The 19,714-nt window shown below is 40.5% G+C and overlaps 1 protein-coding gene across 1 annotated transcript in view; it reads right to left on the reverse strand.

Annotated features, from left to right (window-relative positions):
- LOC144232217 (adenylate cyclase type 10-like) overlaps positions 1–19,714 on the reverse strand; it is a 50,305-nt gene that overhangs the window by 12,727 nt on the left and 17,864 nt on the right. The window contains exons 10-22 of the mRNA XM_077764991.1: positions 16,371–16,447; positions 16,082–16,271; positions 15,552–15,607; positions 14,655–14,808; positions 14,303–14,492; positions 13,067–13,153; positions 11,546–11,817; positions 10,642–10,775; positions 9,894–10,019; positions 6,972–7,247; positions 5,801–6,130; positions 1,706–1,769; positions 312–531 (exon numbers count right to left, since the gene is read on the reverse strand). Coding sequence (XP_077621117.1) covers positions 312–531; positions 1,706–1,769; positions 5,801–6,130; positions 6,972–7,247; positions 9,894–10,019; positions 10,642–10,775; positions 11,546–11,817; positions 13,067–13,153; positions 14,303–14,492; positions 14,655–14,808; positions 15,552–15,607; positions 16,082–16,271; positions 16,371–16,447 — 2,176 coding nt within the window. The remainder of the gene's footprint in view (positions 1–311; positions 532–1,705; positions 1,770–5,800; positions 6,131–6,971; positions 7,248–9,893; positions 10,020–10,641; positions 10,776–11,545; positions 11,818–13,066; positions 13,154–14,302; positions 14,493–14,654; positions 14,809–15,551; positions 15,608–16,081; positions 16,272–16,370; positions 16,448–19,714) is intronic.

Genomic DNA, 19,714 nt, shown 5'->3' on the forward strand with positions numbered 1-19,714 from the left:
TAACGCCAGTGGTACGATTAGGATGAAGGCTGGAGTAAAGCTGTGCTGAGGTCAAGATGTGGATTGGAATCAGGGTTGGGTTCACAGTTATGGGGAGCTGGACAGCATGTGCATGTCAGGGGCAGGGCTGGCAGTGGTTGGTGCTCTTGGACTGGCATGTTCCCACTTCCTGTTTTCTTCCTAAACCCCTTCCAGCTCCTTTCTCTCTACTTTCCCATTTTTCACCCAAGCTCACTTGACAGTAAGAAATCCCAACCAAACTCCCCAAGTGAAAGCGCTGGGCTGAGGGGCAGGGAGCAGAGCTTGCTCACCATGTAATTATCTGACAGGTCCAAGGAGGCAGCTGCAGCCTCCAACAGGTAATAAAACGCACATGCGGTTTCTCCAATGACCAGGCAATGCCGCGTGAGTGGTGAGAGCACTAACTTCAGGATCTCCTCACAGTGACAGGGCTTTGTGGTCAACACGTCTTTCTCGGGGCTGGTCTGAGTCAGCTTCCTAGTCACCTGATCCAGGAACTCTTCCTCTGTTCTTTGTGGAGAGAAGATGAACTGAGAGTGGCCGCAAAGCAGCCACTCTTCTCGGGGCATTCCCAGGTCTCCGAGTCACTTTTCCAGAAAGCTCCCCTTTAGAACTCATTCCCCTCCATCTCTCCACGAGTTTTTGAAAATCAGGGACTTGATCTATTATGTCAAAGCCCTATTAGGGATTTTTTTTTAAGAACCTAAAGCCAATCTAAGTAGTGGCTAAGTGGGGGAACAACCACACTGAAGAGTAAACTAACGTGTGAAGTAAGCACACAACAATGACACAAGGCAATAACATCACATTTCTCTATTAGCATATTTGAACTTTGTCACAGCACATTTGAACGTTATTGTATACAATACCATCTTGTGCCACAACTGTGTCTTTCAGACAGGCAAAAATGACCTTCCTTTTACTGATGAGGAAATTGAGGCTTAGAGAGCCTAAGCACCTTCTGAATGACCTCACAGCTACTGAATGGAACCACAACTGGAGCTCACTTCTCTGATTCCTAGTGCAGTGCACTTTCCACAAGCAGGAGTTCAAAAGAGGTTACATCTCTCCGAGATGGACAGATGGGAACTGAGGAGGGCTTTGAAGAATGGTGAACACTCTGGTAAAAAGGAGGATGTGGAAGCCACTTAGTATTTCAAAAAGGGGGGGGATTGTGTGAGTAAAGATATACAGGTGAGTACGGGAAGGATTCATGAAGATACAGATTTTTTGTTTGAAACCATAAGAAATCAGGTTGGATAGCAGGATGGGAAACCCCAGCGTGGCTGGTGAAGCCAAGGTAGGGACATTTAAAATTGATGGGCTAGGCATTCGAATGCCAGGAGGCACATGATTAGGAAATGTAAATTCATTTTAATATCATCCAGAGCCAAATATAATTGAGAAGGCAAATTTTTAGTGGAGAAAAAATATGCTATATGTACAATGCATTTGAGAGCTATTAAATGAAGCTTCTCTTAAACACTAAGAAATAATTTCTCCACAAAGAATCAAAAACTGCCTTTCCAATTCTGTTAACTTGAATGCTGGGCTGAGGACAAGGCTCACTACTCCTGGGAGGTCAGAAGCATTCCTGGTCTGCAGGTGAGGGGAGTGCCACAGGTTAATGGTCACCTGTGTCTCACTTCCTGGCCCCCCACACCCACTCTCAGAATCTCTTTACCTGCAGTGTTCACTTGTGAAGCCCTCCTGACTTCTGCATTCTTTTGTCTGGAACTGAAAACTATCTGCAGGGAGGAAAAGATCATTATCTTTAATTATCCATCTTTGTATTAACTGAGAACATTTTGAATTCCTGACTACCTCTCCTCTGCAGCTTAGTTCATGACCTAATTGCCTCCCCCATTGTTAACATGGCAAGTTTAGGTTTAATATTAGCCTACATGCAAAATAGGATGGTAGATTACAAATTCCTAATCCTTCAAGTAGTAACTCCTCTCAAGCCTCTCCAACCAGTCCCTAATTCCATTTGCTAGAGAGATGAATAAAAAATATGTCCATCTGGTTTGATGGCTACTGCTTTTTAATGTCTATTTTTGAGAGGGAGGGAGAGATGGAAAGAGCGAGCACCTGGAGGGGAGGGACAGAGAGAGGGGTATAGAGAGGATCTGAAGCAGGGTCTGTGCTGACAGGCCAGCCCAACATCAGGATTGAACTCATGACCTGAGCCAAAGTTGTATGTTTAACTGACTAAGCCACCCAGACTCCCCAGTGGTTACTTCTAATAGAAGAAATCCCTGAATTTATGCGGATCAAGTTTATGACCAGATGGCAGTGGGCCACAGAGCGAGGCCTAAGGAGGACAATCATGAGGGCACAAGGTACCATAGTCCACCAGAGTCTTAGTGGCCAGTAGGAGTTTTCAGCTTTACCTATCTGGCCATAAACAGCCTTTATCCCTCAGATTTGACTCTTCCTCTGCAGCTGCTTCCTCACAGATCAAAGACCAAAAACTGGAATTGATGTGGAGATGCTGCTGGTGGGATTGAAAGAGTGCCTTAGAGAATTGGTACAGGGAGGATTTGTGTGAAGTAAAAGGACCAGCTGTCTGATTACTGAATGATGTCAAAAAGGTAGGGTAAAGTAAGGCTAAGGAAACTAAGGAAACTGGGGTTTGGCACTACCACAATACATAATTTCTGGGGGACCATCACATCCTAGCATGTATGGTTAGCACCCTCTAGATTTGTGCAGTACCTGGTCTGCATGGCCATACAGAGAGGCCCTGAGTCTGGGAAGCGTCCTCAGGGTTTGGTTTGCTTGGAAGGTATAACCTAAAGCTGACATTGACCTCTCAAAAGGAAAGAGTCATATAGGAAATATGAATGATAGAGTAATTTCTTCACAATCCTAGACCAGGACATTCACTGTTACTTTCCTCTTTCTCCTTGGAAAGTACAAAAGTGCAAATGCCCAAAGAGTTCATCAGCCAATGACCAGCTTTCCCAAGTCACTGGCCCACCTTCACAGAGTCATCAGACAGCTAGAACAGACATTAGATAATAGAGTAACTCCTGATTTTAGTCCTTTACTACTGAAAATTCACCATCTCTTCCCTATCCCTCTCCCCTGTCAACACCAGCTTCTATCAAAGTAGAGAAAGAGAAGATTTGGTTGGGGCTTGACAGCTGTCTTCAATTATGGAAGAAGGCACGACTCTGACTTGAATTTCCCTGATGATCAGCAATGTTGAGCATCTTTTTATGTATCTGTTGGCCAGCTGGATTTATTTAGAGGAATGTCTATTCATATCTTCTGTCCATTTTTTTATTGGATTTTTTGCTTCCTGGGTATTGAGTTTTCTAAGTTCTTTATACATTCTGGATACTAACCCTTTATCAGATAATGTTGTTTGCAAATATCTTTTCCCATTCCATAAGTTGCCTTTTAGTTTTGTTGTTTCCTTCACTGTGTGGAAGGTTTTCATTTTGATGTAGTCCCAATAGTTTATTTTTGCTTTTGATTCCCTTGCCTCAGGAGACATGTCTAGCAAGAAGATGCTACTGTCAAAGAGGTTACTGCCTGTGTTCTCTTCTAGGATTTTTAAGGTTTCAGGTCTCACATTTAGGTCTTTAACCAATTTTGAATGTATTTTTGTGTATGCTGTAAGAAAGGAGCCCAGTTTCATTCTTTTGCATGTTAGCTGTCCAGTTTTTCCAAAACCATTTGTTGAAGAGATTATCTTTTTCCCAGTGGATATTCTTTCCTGCTTTGTTGAAGATTAATTGACCACGTAAGTGTAGGTTCATTTCTCAGTTTTCTATTCTGTTACATTGATCTATGTGTCTAGTCTTGTGCCAGTAACATACTGTTTTGATGACTACAGTTTTGTAATTTAACTTGAGGTCTGGAATTGCAATGCCTCCAGCTGTGTTCTTCTTTTTCAAGGTTGCTTTGGCTATTCAGCATCTTTTGTGGTTCCATACAAATTTTAGGATGGTTTGTTCTAGCTCTGTGAAAAATGCTGTTGGTATTTTAATAGGGATTGCATTAAATCTATAGATTGCTTTTGGCAGTATAGACATTTTAACAATATTTGTTCTTCCCAGCCATGAGCATGGAATGTCTTTCCATTTCTTTGCATTATCTTCATTTGCAATCAGGGAAATGCAAATCAAAACTACAATGAGATATCCCCTCACACCTGTCAGAATGGCTAAAATCAACAAAACAAGAAACAACAGGTGTTGGTGAGGATGTGGAGAAGGGGAAACCCTCTTACACTGTTGGTGGGAATGCAAACTGGTGCAGCCAGTGTGGAGAACAGTATGGAGGTTCCTCAAAAAGTTAAAAATAGAACTACCCCATGATGCAGCAATCACACTGCTAGGTATTTACTCAAAGAGTACAAACATATTAATTCAAAGGGATACATACACCCTGATGTTTATAGCAGTATTGTCTATAACAGCCAAATTACAGAAACAGCCCAAGTGTCCATCAGCTGATTAATGGATAAAGATGTGGTATATATATATATATATATATATATATACACACATATACATATACATACAGTGGAATATTACTCAGCCATAAAAAATGAAATCTTGTCATTTGCCATGACATGGATGAAGTTAGAGAGTATTATGCTAAGCGAGATAAGTCAGAGAAAGATATATACCATAGGATTTCTCCCATATGTGGAATTTAAGAAACAAATAAGCAAAGGGGGGAAAAAGAGAGAAAGAGGCAAACCAAGAAAGAGACTCTTAACTATAGAAAACAAACTGATGGTTATTAGAGGCAAGATGAGTGGAGGAATGGGGGAAATAGGTGATGGGCACTTGTGATGAGCACCAGGTGTCATAGGGAAGAGTTGAATCACTATGTTATACATATGAAGCTAATATTACACTGTATGTTAACTGGAATTTAAATAAAAACTTAAAGAAAAAGGCACAACTGAAAAACTAGTGAAGCTGCAAGAAGGTAGATTTCCCTTGATGCAAGAATCTTTCTAACAGCTGTTGACAATGAAATGGGCTGTCTGATAACTGAAAACAAAGAGGATGAACACTCATTTAGGATGTGGGAAAAGGGCTACAGGCTTTGGGAAGCACCCATTCACTAATCCAAACTTCTTCAAGTAACTAATTCCTATTTATCCCTGAATTCTCACTTCTGGCATTATTTCCCTCAAGGGAGAGTTTTCTCCTACTCACTTCTCAGATGGGCCCCTTCTCTACATGCCCCAATGCCTAGGTATGTTATTTTCACTGCCTTTACCATGCCATCTCGGAATTCTCTATTTATATGTCTATATTGACCCCCAAACTGGTAATTTCAGGAACCCAGGCTTATTTGTTTTGGATTCTTAATCCTAGATATAGTATCTGATACATACAAGGGCCCCATACATGTGTACATTGTTGGATAATTATAATAATAATAAAAACAGTAACTAAAATGTATTGAGCACTAACCATGTGCCTGGCACTATTCAAAGCAAAGCACATTATATACATTTTAACTCATTTCATTCTCATAGCAACTCTCTGAAATTGGTATTATTCCTTTCCCCAATTAATTGAGGTTAAGTAACTTGCCTAAGATTGCCACCCAAAATAAGCGTGATCTCTAAAGTTTCTTTAACTCTGGGATTACATTTTTCTTATATCTGGTGCTTCAGGAATAAATGGCTCTTTCTGCCTATTTTTATCCCTTAATCTGATTCCACCTTTTGGATGAAGAGCTCCAAGCACATGAATAAAGAGAAGTGCTGCCCACATGTCCTCTTTCTGTCCCCTGGGTTTACCGTGGGGAGAAGGCAGCTGCAGTCTGTCTGTGATCACTTGTGTTAGTACTGAGCCAGTATCTTTGTAACTACAGAACCGGGAGGTCCCACTACAGCTCTTAATAGAACAGATGGCAAAACGGTGGAAGGGGACAAAGTCACCCCCATGACAGCTCTCGCAGCGGCAGGCCAAGTCTTGGAGAAAGCAGGCACATTCGAGGTGTAGGGCTATCTGCTGTGCCTGGGGCCACAGCTCCCACGCAGCTTCCCGTAAGAGCGGCACTCCAAACTCTAGCACCTCTGTCTGAGGTAGGGATAGTTCCTCTTGCAGACTGAGAGAAGAGTCGGCATCTGAAATACAGGAAAATCCAGGCAAATCTAAGTCTCTCTTAAAGACCTTTTATGCTACTAGTAGCAAACTTCCAAGCACATGCTGCTAGTTTATAAGAAAATTTTATTGATAACTCCTCTGTATAAAGTATACTACACCAATCTGAGAGTGGCATATCTAGTTACCAGTACCACAGAGAAGAAATGATCAGCGGTACAGAAGTACACTGAATAGATTTCTTAGTTGCTCTTCCTAAATTGAGTTTTGACTACAAATTACTAGAAGCATCAAGTCATCAGAAATGCTCTGTTCAAATATAAGGCCCAAGCATATTTCACACTCAAAGGGAAATTACTTGTGGAGTATATGTGCTTTGGATAGTCTGTGCCACAATTTTATTCTTTCATGTGGAGAATTCAAGATTGCAAGTCATTTAATGTATACCTTGCTTTGCTCATGACTATTTCAATACCAGATGTGTTTATTTCCAAAATTCAGAACAGTTTATCCTTTTTTTATAAATTTCTAAAATAGGAATAGTTTATCCCTTTTCTTATTTATATCTAGAAGCCAATAAAGGGTTATAGCAATATTTCCTGAACCAAAACACAGGTAGTTAACAAATGGGCTTAACAAGGAGCTAGAATTCTTGGAATTAAGACAATTTGGAAAAATACTGTTTATTCACTCACTATTATCATGGCTCCTTTGTAATTAAAATAACCACCTTCCCCTATTTCTTAGCCATAGTTTTAGGAGACTGAGGCCCGTGATATAGGATACTGATGTTCTAGCTGAACACAGATATCCCCTCTCAAGACTCTGTGCTGAGGTGAGAACAAGGGTGCAGCTCTTCCTCACCGGACTTTTTCTTCTTCTCCTCTTTGGTTTGTTCAATAATCTTGATAGAGGAAGGCACTAATATTGATTCGGCAGGAAGCTCTTGACTCTCGTTGAACCAGCGGAGCACATGAATATCCACAAGAGCCTTCAGCACCTGAAGTAGCTTATTTTTATCCCAGCCAGGCAGGAGGTGCTGCAACAGATCTATATGAAAGGAGTGACCAATGACTGCAGCACACTTAACCAGCAACTGCTCCTCTGGGCTCAATTGATCCAGCTGGTTTACTGCTATTTCTGGAGGGGAAATAGCAGCTTTTTACAAACACAGAATACATTGTGTTAATAATCTGTTCACTTAAAAAAAGGGGTGGGGCTTGTTTTTTGTCCTCCCCTTCTACACTCAGTCTAACCTCTTAAAAGAGTCATCTTTCCTAATCCTCATCTGGCCTCAGTCTCCATTCATTGGTCAACCAACAACAACAATCAGGTTTTCACCAATCACTGAAGCTGTACTCCCCACAGTCACCAAAACCTTTTGTTGGTAGGCCCAAAGCTGTGCCCTGAGTCATTCAGCTGTATTAACAATTCTTCCCATTTTCATGACTAGTAAGTACCCAGACCCCCCTTTTTTGATTACTACCCACTAAAAGTGGGGGCCAGGCTTCCTGATCCCAGAACTCATGTAATAGTAAAGTTAGTTATTAACTATATATTATGCTTAGAGTTAGTTACGATAACTCCAAGCATAATAGTAAATCTCTCCACATTCTGACCCATACATATGAGCAGTCAGTATTGAAACAGTAAGTCACCAAGCCCAAAACCTTGGAAGAATCTGAAATGTCTTCTTTTCCCTAACAACCAATTAGTCACCCACTTATCTTCCTTCTAAATGTTTTTGTATGTTTCCTCCTAAACAACTGTAGTATAAGTAGTCATTTTCACCTGGATCATTATGATATCCAGTTTGGAACATCTCCAATTTCCTCTCATTCTTATTCCAATAACATATTAACTAGCATTAGAATCATGGGGTGCCTGGGTGGCTCAGTTGGTTAAGTGTCTGACTTCGGCTCAGGTCATGATCTTGCAGTTTATGAGTTCAAGCTCCACACTGGGCTCTGTGTTGACAGCTCAGAGCCTGGAGCCTCCTTCAGATTCTGTGTTTCCCCCTCTCTCTACTCCTCCTATGCTCATGCTCTCTCTCTCTTTTAATAATAAATAAAATGTTAAAAAATTAAAAAAATAGTGTTTATAGAATTATGTATATAAAGTACAGATACAATTATGCCAGGGTCCTTTTTTAATACTTTTATAACTTATGTGGACTTTTACAATCTAGCTTAGGCATTTCATTTAGGCTAAGGCTTTGCTGAATGAGCTATTTGTTTTGGCTTACAAGTTAACAAATCCTTTTTCTTACCTATGTACAATACTGACCTTGGGTTAACTTTTCAGCTATTTCCTAGGATCCTGATTAAATGAGAATGCCAACTAAGTTATCAGGTAACACTGCTTATGCTAACAATGATCCCTCATTGGAAACTGAATTTGGACTCGGACAACTGTGAATGAGCTATAAATAACTGGTGGTAAGCCACAGTTCTGGGCTTCCTTGTGTGCATTAATTCTTGTCATAGGTCATGTCCTTTATGGATCCTGGAGTCTATGTCTATGGGGCTGTTCTAAGAGACACTAGTTCCTAGTTGGGACATGGGGCTCCTAAGCACCCATCCATCATGGTCTCATCCCACCACACCTAAACTATCCTTGAGGCTCCAGAAAATAGCAGTAGAAACTGCTGTGAGGACTTCCACTAAGGAAAACCACCTGATGCTGTGTTTTCTGACCAGTATGCTTCTAAGTTAGTAAAGCCAATGCCAAGGAAGGCTGTTGTAGTTGTAGGAGGGTGAACTATCAAGATGGACTACAGACAGCAGAGTGCTAACATTCATTGAATATATATATATATATGCATATATATATATATAGCTAACATTCATTGAATATCTATTATGTATAATGATTTATTTCATTTAATCATCAACTAACCCCCTTAAGATAGGGGATATCATTATCCTCACTGGAGTGGTGAGAAGACTAAGGCTTAGATAAGTTTATCTGAGGATTCATAGCCAGTAAGCAGAAGAGCCAGTGGTACCCAGGTTTTTCTGACACCAGAACCCTGGCTCTTAACTAACCAACAAGGTGTTCTGTATCGCTGTTTCATATGCATGTCTTATATTCTCAAGATCATACTGGACTTGAAGTCAGCCTTATTTATCATAATATTCCCAAAGAGTGCTTCATATGGTACCCTGACCACCAGACACTTGAATAGAGCATGAAATAAACCCAATCTCCTCATTTCTAAGAAGAAGAACATCCCCCATCTGACTATGCCTACTCAAGTCTGATAGCTTCTTCATTCTTTATCTCAGCAGTCAGTATAAACTTACTTTGCACTTTTGATTAAACTCCTGCTATGTGTATAACACTGTCTCTTCACTAGCACCATAGATTTTTAAAAATCTTGGCCACATTCTCTCCCTTGCTGACTGCCTCCTCCAGCACAGGAATATGCACGAAGGGAAACACAGGATATAATTTTTATCAAATAACTAGAAGACTTTCCTCAGTCATTAGCCCCAGGGAACAACAGGGCTAATGTATTTAAGTAAAATTTAAGTAAGTTTAAAATTTAAGTAAAATACTACGCAATTTCTTTTAAATTTAAAAATTTAAAATTCAAGTAAAATACTACTCAAGTAGCATTACAAGTCTCTCAGGGCTCGTTGGGTAGTACCAGAACTTATTTCTAGAAGGCAGGTTTCTTTTTTTTTTTTTTTAAGAAAAGAAATTCACATGACACTGAGAGACCTATATTCAATCAACCACCAAATTACCAAGTGCAATGACATCTGTTTTCAAGCGACCTGCCTTTTAATAACGGTGGGAGAAGCATGGTATCCAAGTTCACATCATCCTTGACTGTGCAGATATAAAGTTCCCGGTCCTCAGAGCCAGCAGGTGGAATGCTATATATAGTGGATTTCATGGCATTGGCTGCAGGGAAAGAAGACTATGACTGAGGAAAACCCCACACCCAGTGACTGTAATTTTAAAGGCACAAAAATACAAGAATTTAGTCAAGAAACTAACAGGATGAAGGTAAAAGAGCATATGTTTAAAGTGGCTTACCCCACCCATCCTGTCTGTTCTCTGATTTTCTCTTAGAAACTAACAACACTTTCTGTATCATACGGTATCCAGCATTCTTCACTCTTCCTGTTTACCTTCTAGTAGCTCTCTCTTCTATTACATCACAGCCCTAGGATGTCTTTCCAGATTCACACATGCTTCTACCCCTTCCTCCTCTCCTACCCTCCTCCTTTCTCCCCCCCTCCAATCCATCCTTGTCATCAGTAATGTGCAATTCTCTATTGAACTCTTCTGTTCATAAATCCTCTTCTCCTATCCCACCTCCTGGGCTGCTCAAAAAGGAAATATAATATAGTAGATTGATTGACTCCATTAAGCTCTCTGAGGCAGGCCAAGAAGGCTTATCTTCCTTATGATGTTAGCAGGGAACAGAATAGGCACATGTCTCATAAAGGTCTGGTGATGCCATGTCAAAGAATAAACTCCAGCAGCTGGACCAGAGTAGAACCCTGGAAACTAAGCTCACCTGAGAGGGTCTCCCACTTGCTGTTCTCCTCCTCTTTTTGGAGTTCATGAAAGAGCAGTATGTCTTTAGAGAGAAGGTCCTGGCATAAGACCTCACAGTAGAGGGGGTTTCCAAAGCACCTGTGGAGAAAGTAGCTGTAGAGAGGTAAGTAGGGGATTGCTGACTAAATATGCCTACTTGAAGAGCACCAAAAGCAAGGGTATTTCATACTGAGGAATATTTCTTCTTTTGTTAAAGTCAGCTCTTGATGATATATACTAACAGAGGTAAGCAGCAGCACAGAAATGTAAAAAAAAAAAAAAATGATTATTTTGAAATGAAATTTTAGGGGCACCTGGGTGGCTCAGTCAGTTAAGCGTCCAACTTCAGCTAAAGTCATGATCTCATGGTTCGTAGTTTCAAGCCCCGCGTGGGGCTCTGTGCTGACAGCCAGCTCAGAGCCTGGAGCCTGTTTCAGATTCTGTGTCTCCCTCTCTCTGACCCTCCCCTGCTCACACTGTCTCTCTCTCTCAGAAATAAATAAAAAATATTAAAAAAAATTTTTTAAATATATTTAGCAGTAACTTTTCTAACTATTTTGTTTCTATTGCTGTTAAAAAGAACTAACATCCCCTTACCACAGAGCCCTAGAAAGTGGCCTGACCACATATAATTGACACGTTAAGCAAGCCATCCAAGTCCATCCAAGCCATCCAAGTCCTGTCTTGTGACTACCTGGATGGATAACCCAGGGAAGTAGCCCTTTATTGGTTTACTAGGAGACTGAATATCCTTAAATCTGGTCTTAGGCCTCACTGCAGTTACTAATGCCATTTTCTCCCCCGACTGGTAATGAGCCCTCTCACTCATATTATGGCACTGGCTCTGCCCTTAATGGAGTGCCCAGCTAGTCCTAGCCACTCACATCTGCAGCTCTTGGGGGATGCTCACCACCCCCAGTTCCCAACATGCCATTCTCAACAGTGAGGTTGCTGCCAACTTCAAAATGGGCACCAGGACAGCTTGAGAGCTCTGCAGGAAACGCTGGGAACAGTGACACAGGGTGATGGTAGGGGTCAATGTCATCACCATGATGATGGGCACAGAGGAGAGCAATGTTTCCAAAAACTCCCAGGAAGCTGCATCCATATATTGGGCTTCGTCAATGAGGAAAATCAGTGGTTTTTCCCTCACTGCCTGAAAATAACAGCAAAGAAACAATGACAACCTCTGATTAGAAAGGAAGTCACCTGATTTTCAAATTTCACCATGAATTTCCCAACAGCAGTATAAATAAAATGTTAATGCAGGTCGGGGTTTTCAGAATGAAATGTGTCCTAAGTCCAGGTAACATTTTACTTTACAAATATAAAATATAGCCACTATATCTAATTTCTAAAGAAATGTGCTGAGTTTCTTTGGACAAGAAAATACTCTAACTGAAAAACAAACTAAACATCAAAATATTCTCCAAATCAAACTTGAAGCTTTCAAATATTTCATTTTGGCAAAGGCTTCAGACTGTATGGGAATTCATAAGACTTTATATCCATAATTTCCAAACCAGACTGCACACAGAATTCTCTGAATGCTTGTTAAAACTACCAATCACCAGGCCCCACTTAAAAAAAAAAAATACTCATTTTTATCCACATTCCCCACGCCCCTGCTGCAGCAAGTAAGGAGTTTACTGTAATACTTTTGTTTGTATTGTGTTCTTATAAAATGTGCATCATTGTTTTGTCAAGTAAACTGTTTTTATGTAAATGCTACTGTATTACAGATGTCATTATTTCTCTCCTTTTACTAAGGATTATTTTCCAAGATCAGACGAGATTGGGCGCATTCAGGGTGGTATGGCCGTAGACTACTAAGGATTATTTTTAAGACTACTCTGTGTTGCAATGTTTTCATCTATTCCCTTACTTCTACACTTCTGCATTATACTCCACTGTGTTCATCCATGAGTTCAGGCCAACACCTCCCTCGCCTCCACAACCACTGCAGTGAGCACACTCCCTGGGACACAGATCCATGAGGGGAAGCGCTAGGTCTAACGGATGCATGTTATTAAAATTTAACTAGTTACTTCTAGATTGCTTTCCAGAATGACTGTATCAGTTTCTGCTCATAGAGATTCTGACTCTGTAATCTGGGTTAAGGATTGAGTGTATTTGTAATGAAGAGGAGGTAAAACAGCTATCTACTTGCATTTAGAAACCACTGTTTTAAAAATAAGTTAGTAAAATCTCATTAAGAAACAAGGATCAAGGAAGAGCAAAGACTTTTCCTTGTATGCTGTGCAACAGGATTGATTAAAGGTTAAAGATAGATACCAACAATGAAGATATCAACAAATAGGCAGGCCTAAGTCAAGATGTGCTATGGATAAAGTAGTTCCATCTCCACATAGTAAGAGTTAATGGTATGTAGCAAAAGTACCCACCTCCTGAAGCACTTGAGAAAAACACGCCTTAACCTTCTTTTGTCTGGTCAGGTCATCCATGTGTGAAACTTTGGAGGATAAGGGAAACTAACCAGGAAAATTATTCATATGTTAGCATTCGCAATGACAATCTAATAAAAATATACAGGTTCTCCAAAGGGAACAGAAAACAATTCTATCTTGAGTGAGAATGGGTTTCTTCTATTGGACTGGGCATAGGGACACAAATGCCAATCCAACACCAATATTTACTTCAAAGAGTGAGATGGAAAATCCACTGGCAGTTTTGGAGAGATAGCTCCTTTCCATACCCAGACTCCGGCAAAACCTTCAAGAGTCATGACTAAGAACTAAAGGGACAGGTTGGACTTAGGGATGTCCCTTTGGACAGCTCCAGTAGCCCAGTTATTCCAAGTACACCAGAATGAATGAGGGCATGAGACTTATCAGAAAGAACTGCAACGAATATCTCCTAACACAGTGCTAGGCCTAGGCACATGAGTTACCATGGACTTGAGAGTCAAAGCTAGGTCATTCCTCTACCACTTTGGCAAGAGCGAGAGCCTTGAGTGAGGCCTAAGACAGGGCTATGCTAAGGGATTGGAGAAATTTTCATTTTCTCTATTTTCCATTAGATACAATGCCCTGTAGGTTTGGTAGATTAGGAGGAGTGATGGAGGATGAATAAGAATTGTACACCAGGGAACTCTTAGTCCACTCGCTCTTGGGTACCACATCAATCCTAGACCACTGGAAGCTTTTGAGATTCAGATGCTGCTTCAAGTGACATACTCCATGGTTACGGTTAAAGAACAAAACATTGTAACCAACTTAAGAACTTAAAATCGCTGGGGATGCTCAACTGGCCAGTATCACCCTGACAGATTTAGCACTCTCACATTTACACCAGGATCTCTTATACTACCTCCTTTAAAATGAATGTACAAATCATATAAAGTACTATAATCATTTCACAGGTGAAAAAATTTAGCTCAGGCTAAGTGATTTATGCCATGACATATGATTAGCAAGTACTGGAGTCAGTCCTAGAATCTACTCTCTTCAAAAAAGAGAAAGCCTGGATTTGGTGTCAAAGGGATTTCAAATCTCAATCCTGCCACCGCTAACTATATGTTCTTAAGCTATACAGATATGACCAAAGGGCATTAGATTAGAAAACAATCCTGAGTTGAACTATCTATCAAAAATAGCATCAATAATCCAATTCAGCATTACCTTCACAAAGAAGAGGTCATTAAAAAGGCAATGAAGAGGTTCCTCCACCATCCCACGGAGCTGTTTGTGTAGGCACTCTTGGCGGTAAGTGGCTGGACATGTGTCAATCTCAAAGAAGATGGCCATGAGGGTCTGGATGGCATAGAAGCACTGCTTGAAATCTGCCTCCTTCAGCTTCAATGGCAATACCCTGGCGAATGTCACTATGGTCACTGGGAATCCCTTGACCCACAGAGAGGTTACTCACTCCTCCAGCCCAAGGATGCTGAATCTAATGATACAAGAGTCTCACCAACAAGAGGAAGGAGCCTCAAGAGAAGCAGACACTAAGCCAGAAAGCAGGACTCTTTACCTGTGCCCTTCCTTCTGGGCCAGGAAGTTTATTTCAGCCAACAGCTGACTTTTGCCATAGCCTTTTCCACCTTCATACAAAACTGCTTGCCCCTTCTTCTGGTGCAAACATCCCTGCTGTGCCATGCGAAAGGCTTCCAGTTCTTTCTCTCGGTCTGTAGAGAGACAGGGAGCACCTACTACTCCCGTGCTCTAAATATAGTAGATACTCTATATTTAATTTGCAAAGGTAATTCTCAGAATGGCTTCTCCTCTAGAACCTTGGGCAGAATCCCATTCTTTGATGAGGCTTCACATCTCTTTCTATAAAATCAACTCAGGACTATACAGGAAAGTGTACCAGGCTTGGAGGTTTGCTCCAGAGTTTAAGTAACAACATTAAGAATAATTAGACATCACATAGACTTGGCAGCTACTACATACTCTTAGCTTTTTGTAAAAATTTCCATTATAACAATTTAGTCCTCAAAGTTGATCACTGCTATGTAAAGAAAAAAGAAAACTAAGAGATACAAATTAAGACAAATGCAAAGCTAGGGAATACACAGCATGGGACATAGCAGTCTTGGTGCTCTCTTTCCTGTCTCATAATGAGGAAGTTCCCTCTAAAGATGGTCCACAACAAGCTGAGCAGACTCAACAGTTGAACTGTCTTACAAAGATTCTTACTAAATGTTAGTACATCTCAGGCACAGTGAGAAGACTCCACCTGAAGTGTAAACATTCAGCAAGGAAAAGAAATGGCAAGACAGCTTCAAACTGAACATAAATTCACTAAGAAGGCTGCTTTCTATTTTTTAAATACAGGCTTAGAAGCATTTCAGTCTTGCATTTTAAAAAAATGTTTAACCATCTATAGCTGAAATAAAAATGAACTAAGGTAGAATTGAAAACTCACCTAACAAAGGGTGATTTTTATTTCTCTCTCTGGCCAAATGTCTCTTCCCAAACATTCTGGGAAAAAGGACAAAGAGAAACGTGTCTATTAAGAATAGATTGGGATAGATAGACTATATATCTCTAAGTAGATAGAGAACAATTTGTGCTCATCAGCAAGTACCTTCAGATAACTGAAAAGGCCCCAAATTCTATATAAAAGAGTTATAAAAAAATAAAAATCTTTGGGGGGGAAGGGGAGAGTTATTGATTGTTCCAGGCTCAGAGAAGTAAATAAATTGTGAAGTACACAGAGAAAAGAACACGCAGATTGCAACCTACTGCATTCTCTTCCTGTTGGACAGCACTATAGAAGTTCACTGAGGAAATAACTAAGAGCTAAACAGAAAAGCTAAAGATCTCTTATGTCTCTTATTTGAGCAAGCCAGAACCAGAAGCATCTTTCTTTCTAGGTTCATACAAACACTGGTTATTCCTATACCCTGATTCTGTAAAAGAGATGAGAATAAACTATCACATAATGATACTCACATACATCTTCTATGGCCAAGGTATTCATACATCTTCCCTGGATTGGAGATGTTTTTCATCATTTTCTCTGGGAGCTTCTTGAAGTTGTAAGCAGGCAGCTTGGATCTTAGATATGTTACCTCATCACAGGACACCAAACCTGGATAAGCAGTTATCATTCTGGCCACAAGACTCACCTTTGGGCCAATAACTGTGTTAGGGAGACAGTAAAGGATAGAGAAATTTTGGACCATCTCTTCCACAACCACTCGCTAAGTCACAGAGGTAACAGACCAATGTCCTATTCTACCTGTATATTCGTGTCTTGCTACTGCCCCAATCACGCCACAGAATACGGGTCCACTGGTGATACTGATGGAAACAAGCCTAGGGACCGGAAAAGCAACAGTGGGTGAGTACAGTCAGAAGCCTGCAAGTCAGGCACTCGATCTGTCACTCCTCAGATCAAGGTGTCTAGTTTTAGAGTTCAGAATAGAAAAGGCCAGAGACTGCTGTCGATCCACATCATATGATGTGTACAAAGTACAAAGAAACAAAATAGTCCCCATACTCAAGGAGCTTTAGTTGGGGAGCTAATATCGGCAGAAAAAAAAAAAAAAAAACAAAAAAAACCTTAGATCTGTTAGATTGTTTTTGAAGTACTTTCAAATTGATTACCTCATCTGATCCTTTGAGGAGTAATTAACAACAAATATGTGAGGAATGTAGGGCAAATATTTTAACCCCATTTGACAAACAGAAACAAAAAAACAAAAGCCAAAACTGAAGGAGCTAACTAACTTTCTTAGAGTCACATAGCAGAAGTCAATAGTAGAGTCAGAATGAGAACCCAGGCCTCCTGACTCCTAGACCAAGGTTATTTCCACTATACCATACTGCCTCAAATAAAATTCCAAAATTAAAAGTAGATCAACAGGTATCAGTACAGGGTTAATGGGTCAAATAATGCTAGAATGTCAGAGTAAAGGAATAACCAGAGGGTCAAGCTGTTGACGGAAGCCTTCCTGAAGCAAATTAGTCTTTGGGATATATTTTAAAAATGAGCAATATGTTTCCTCCCTCCCTCCCTCCCTTCCTTCCTTCCTCCCTCTTTCATTCACTCATTCATGCATGCATAGGTTCATTCATTTAACAAGGACTGACAAGTACGTATAGTACCAAGTACTGGGCTAGGTATTTAAAATATCTTGCTCTCGAGGAGTTTAATGTTGGGCAGAGGGAGGGTGGTAGAAATTGAGGGAGGTGAAGAGACAAATTTATAAGTTAGCAAGACAAATACTACATATTAGAGATCAGTACAGCAAATTAACAGCAAACAGAATGCATGTGTTAACTCACACTTTAGAGGTAGAAAAAGCACTCAGAAAGGAGAGGACATGGGGTTGGACTTTTAAGCTGAAGTACTGCCAAAGCAGGGCAGCAGCATTCCATCTAGTGGGGAAAGACAGACTCTGAAAAGCCTGCTGTGTTTGTGCAAAATGAAGCAGTTCAGGATGGCTACAGCACAGACGGTGTGCTTGGAGTAGGGAGAAGTGAAGGGAAAGTGGTGCTACGCAGGCCAGGGATGGGGAAGTACTAGAAATACGAGTTATTTAAAGAGGGGGTGGGGGCATATACTGTTCCAGGTGAAGCAAAGGCTCCAAGGTGGCAAATTCATACAGTAACAAGGGAATAATCAGATTTTCTTGATGTAAAAATTTCACGGGACAGATAAGATATGCAAGTGGTACAATGAGGCATAAATTAGTTTCAAGTTTAATCTACATGTATACCAATTTTAGTTGTTTGCAGAGGTATGAAAAGTGGCAACAACGCTAACATTGTCTCCTGCGCCACCAAAACTCTCCTGCCTTGCTCCAAGGACAGGACTGAGGACTCTTCACTGGGCCCATTGCTCAGGGTGAATAAGAGACACCCAAGACAAGATCCAGGCAGCTGGTTCTGCTGCCACAGCAAGAATAAGACTAAACATCTCCTCCTGTCTCACCAGGCTTCCTTGGTCTACCACGGAAGACCCTTCCTGCTTTCTCTAACTGTTCAACTCCTTCTCTTCTCAACCTGGTTCAAATGTTGCCTTTAAAGTCAAGATTTCTCTGTGACCTCTAAGAAAATTAACTCTGTCTTCCCAGAGTACTTTGCTGCAGCTCCTATATCATTTTATTCCTGCACTTACATCTCATGTTATTAAAGTTAGTTGTTTACTTAGTGAAGGAGGTAGTGTCTTATTTCTCTTTAAATCCACCACAACCAGCACAGTGCCTGGCTCAGAGTAGTGTGCAATGAATGCTTGTTGAATGAATGCATTTACAAATACGACAAACTCAGCTATTAACAAGGCTGTGAGAACAAAGCAAATAATACTTTTCTCACTTGGTCATTTCTCGTATCTTTCTACTGCACTTTAGAATTCCCCCTTGTTCTTCCTGGCAGTCTATGTTCCTTCTTCCTTTTTTAAAAGAGGTTCTTCACTGATGAAAAATACATTATTTATTCAGCATATACAGAGATGCATAAAGAGGTGCTGAAAAACTATAATGCTGAGATTCTGAGACTCACTGCCTGAGTCTCAAAAATACCCTGGAGAAACAGTCACAAGCCAGAAAAGCCCGATCAATCATAGGACTCAGATAATCCTCTTTCTTCTGTAAATGAACTGAAAACTGAAGGTATTTCCTAGTTTAGAAAGGGGAATTTAGAAGATGACCCGAGGTGAACAGGGTCACTGAAAAAGGAGACATGGAACATGGTTCTGGTGAGACTGATGTGACACGCAGAGGCAGGAGTAATAGTATCCACTACCGATGACATCACACAGGCAACCCTGGAGGCTACAGCTCTACACTTGAATTTCGGGTGAAGAAGGCAAGCTTTAGCATCTTGTTAGTGCAGCATTTCCCAAAATATGCTCCTCAGAACATTCATTCTTCTGGATGTTTATAGGTCTTTCTGGAGAAAAGTGTTTGGTGATCAAGTAAATTTGGGAAGTGTTGATTAAAACAAAATATAACAAATTTCTTTATTATAAGCCTACCCTGAACCTTTGATGCTAATTTATATTGTGAACCTCTAAGAAGGAAATATAGTTTGCACCACTTCCCAAACATATTTGGCCATGAAAATCTTCTTCTCATGATTTATTAAGGAACTAGTGTTACTGAGATAGTAATTATTTTCAAGTAAAGAAACACTGACCTGGAAACTAGCTTTTAGGCTCTGGCACTGTCGAGCTATGTGGCTTTACCAACCATAACCTCTGGATCTTAGTTTCTGGATTCTTAGTTAAGAAGAGATTATCATCAGATGAACTCTCAGATTCTATCTAGCTCTTAAAATCTACTATATTCTAAAATACATAAGAGTGAAAACATAGAATATGGCCTAAGAAATGACTATCTCACTCAGGACTCTTGAAGGCCACAGGACAATATAAAATTCAAGAGCATAAGAGATCAGCACTGGAAGCAATGGCTCAGCACACCTATACTATAGAGATAAGTGGGAAGTGGGCTGTAAGTGGGATCTGCGGATCCCATCAATGTTAAAAGAAGTGCCAACTCATATCAGCCTTGGGCTAAGAGTCTGACTACCTATATGGAGCAACTTAAGTATCTTTCTTATTTGTAAAATAAAAAG

Source organism: Crocuta crocuta, unplaced genomic scaffold, assembly GCF_008692635.1.
Source record: "Crocuta crocuta isolate KB4526 unplaced genomic scaffold, BGI_CrCroc_1.0 scaffold44, whole genome shotgun sequence".
NCBI classification, from domain to species: Eukaryota; Metazoa; Chordata; class Mammalia; order Carnivora; family Hyaenidae; genus Crocuta; species Crocuta crocuta.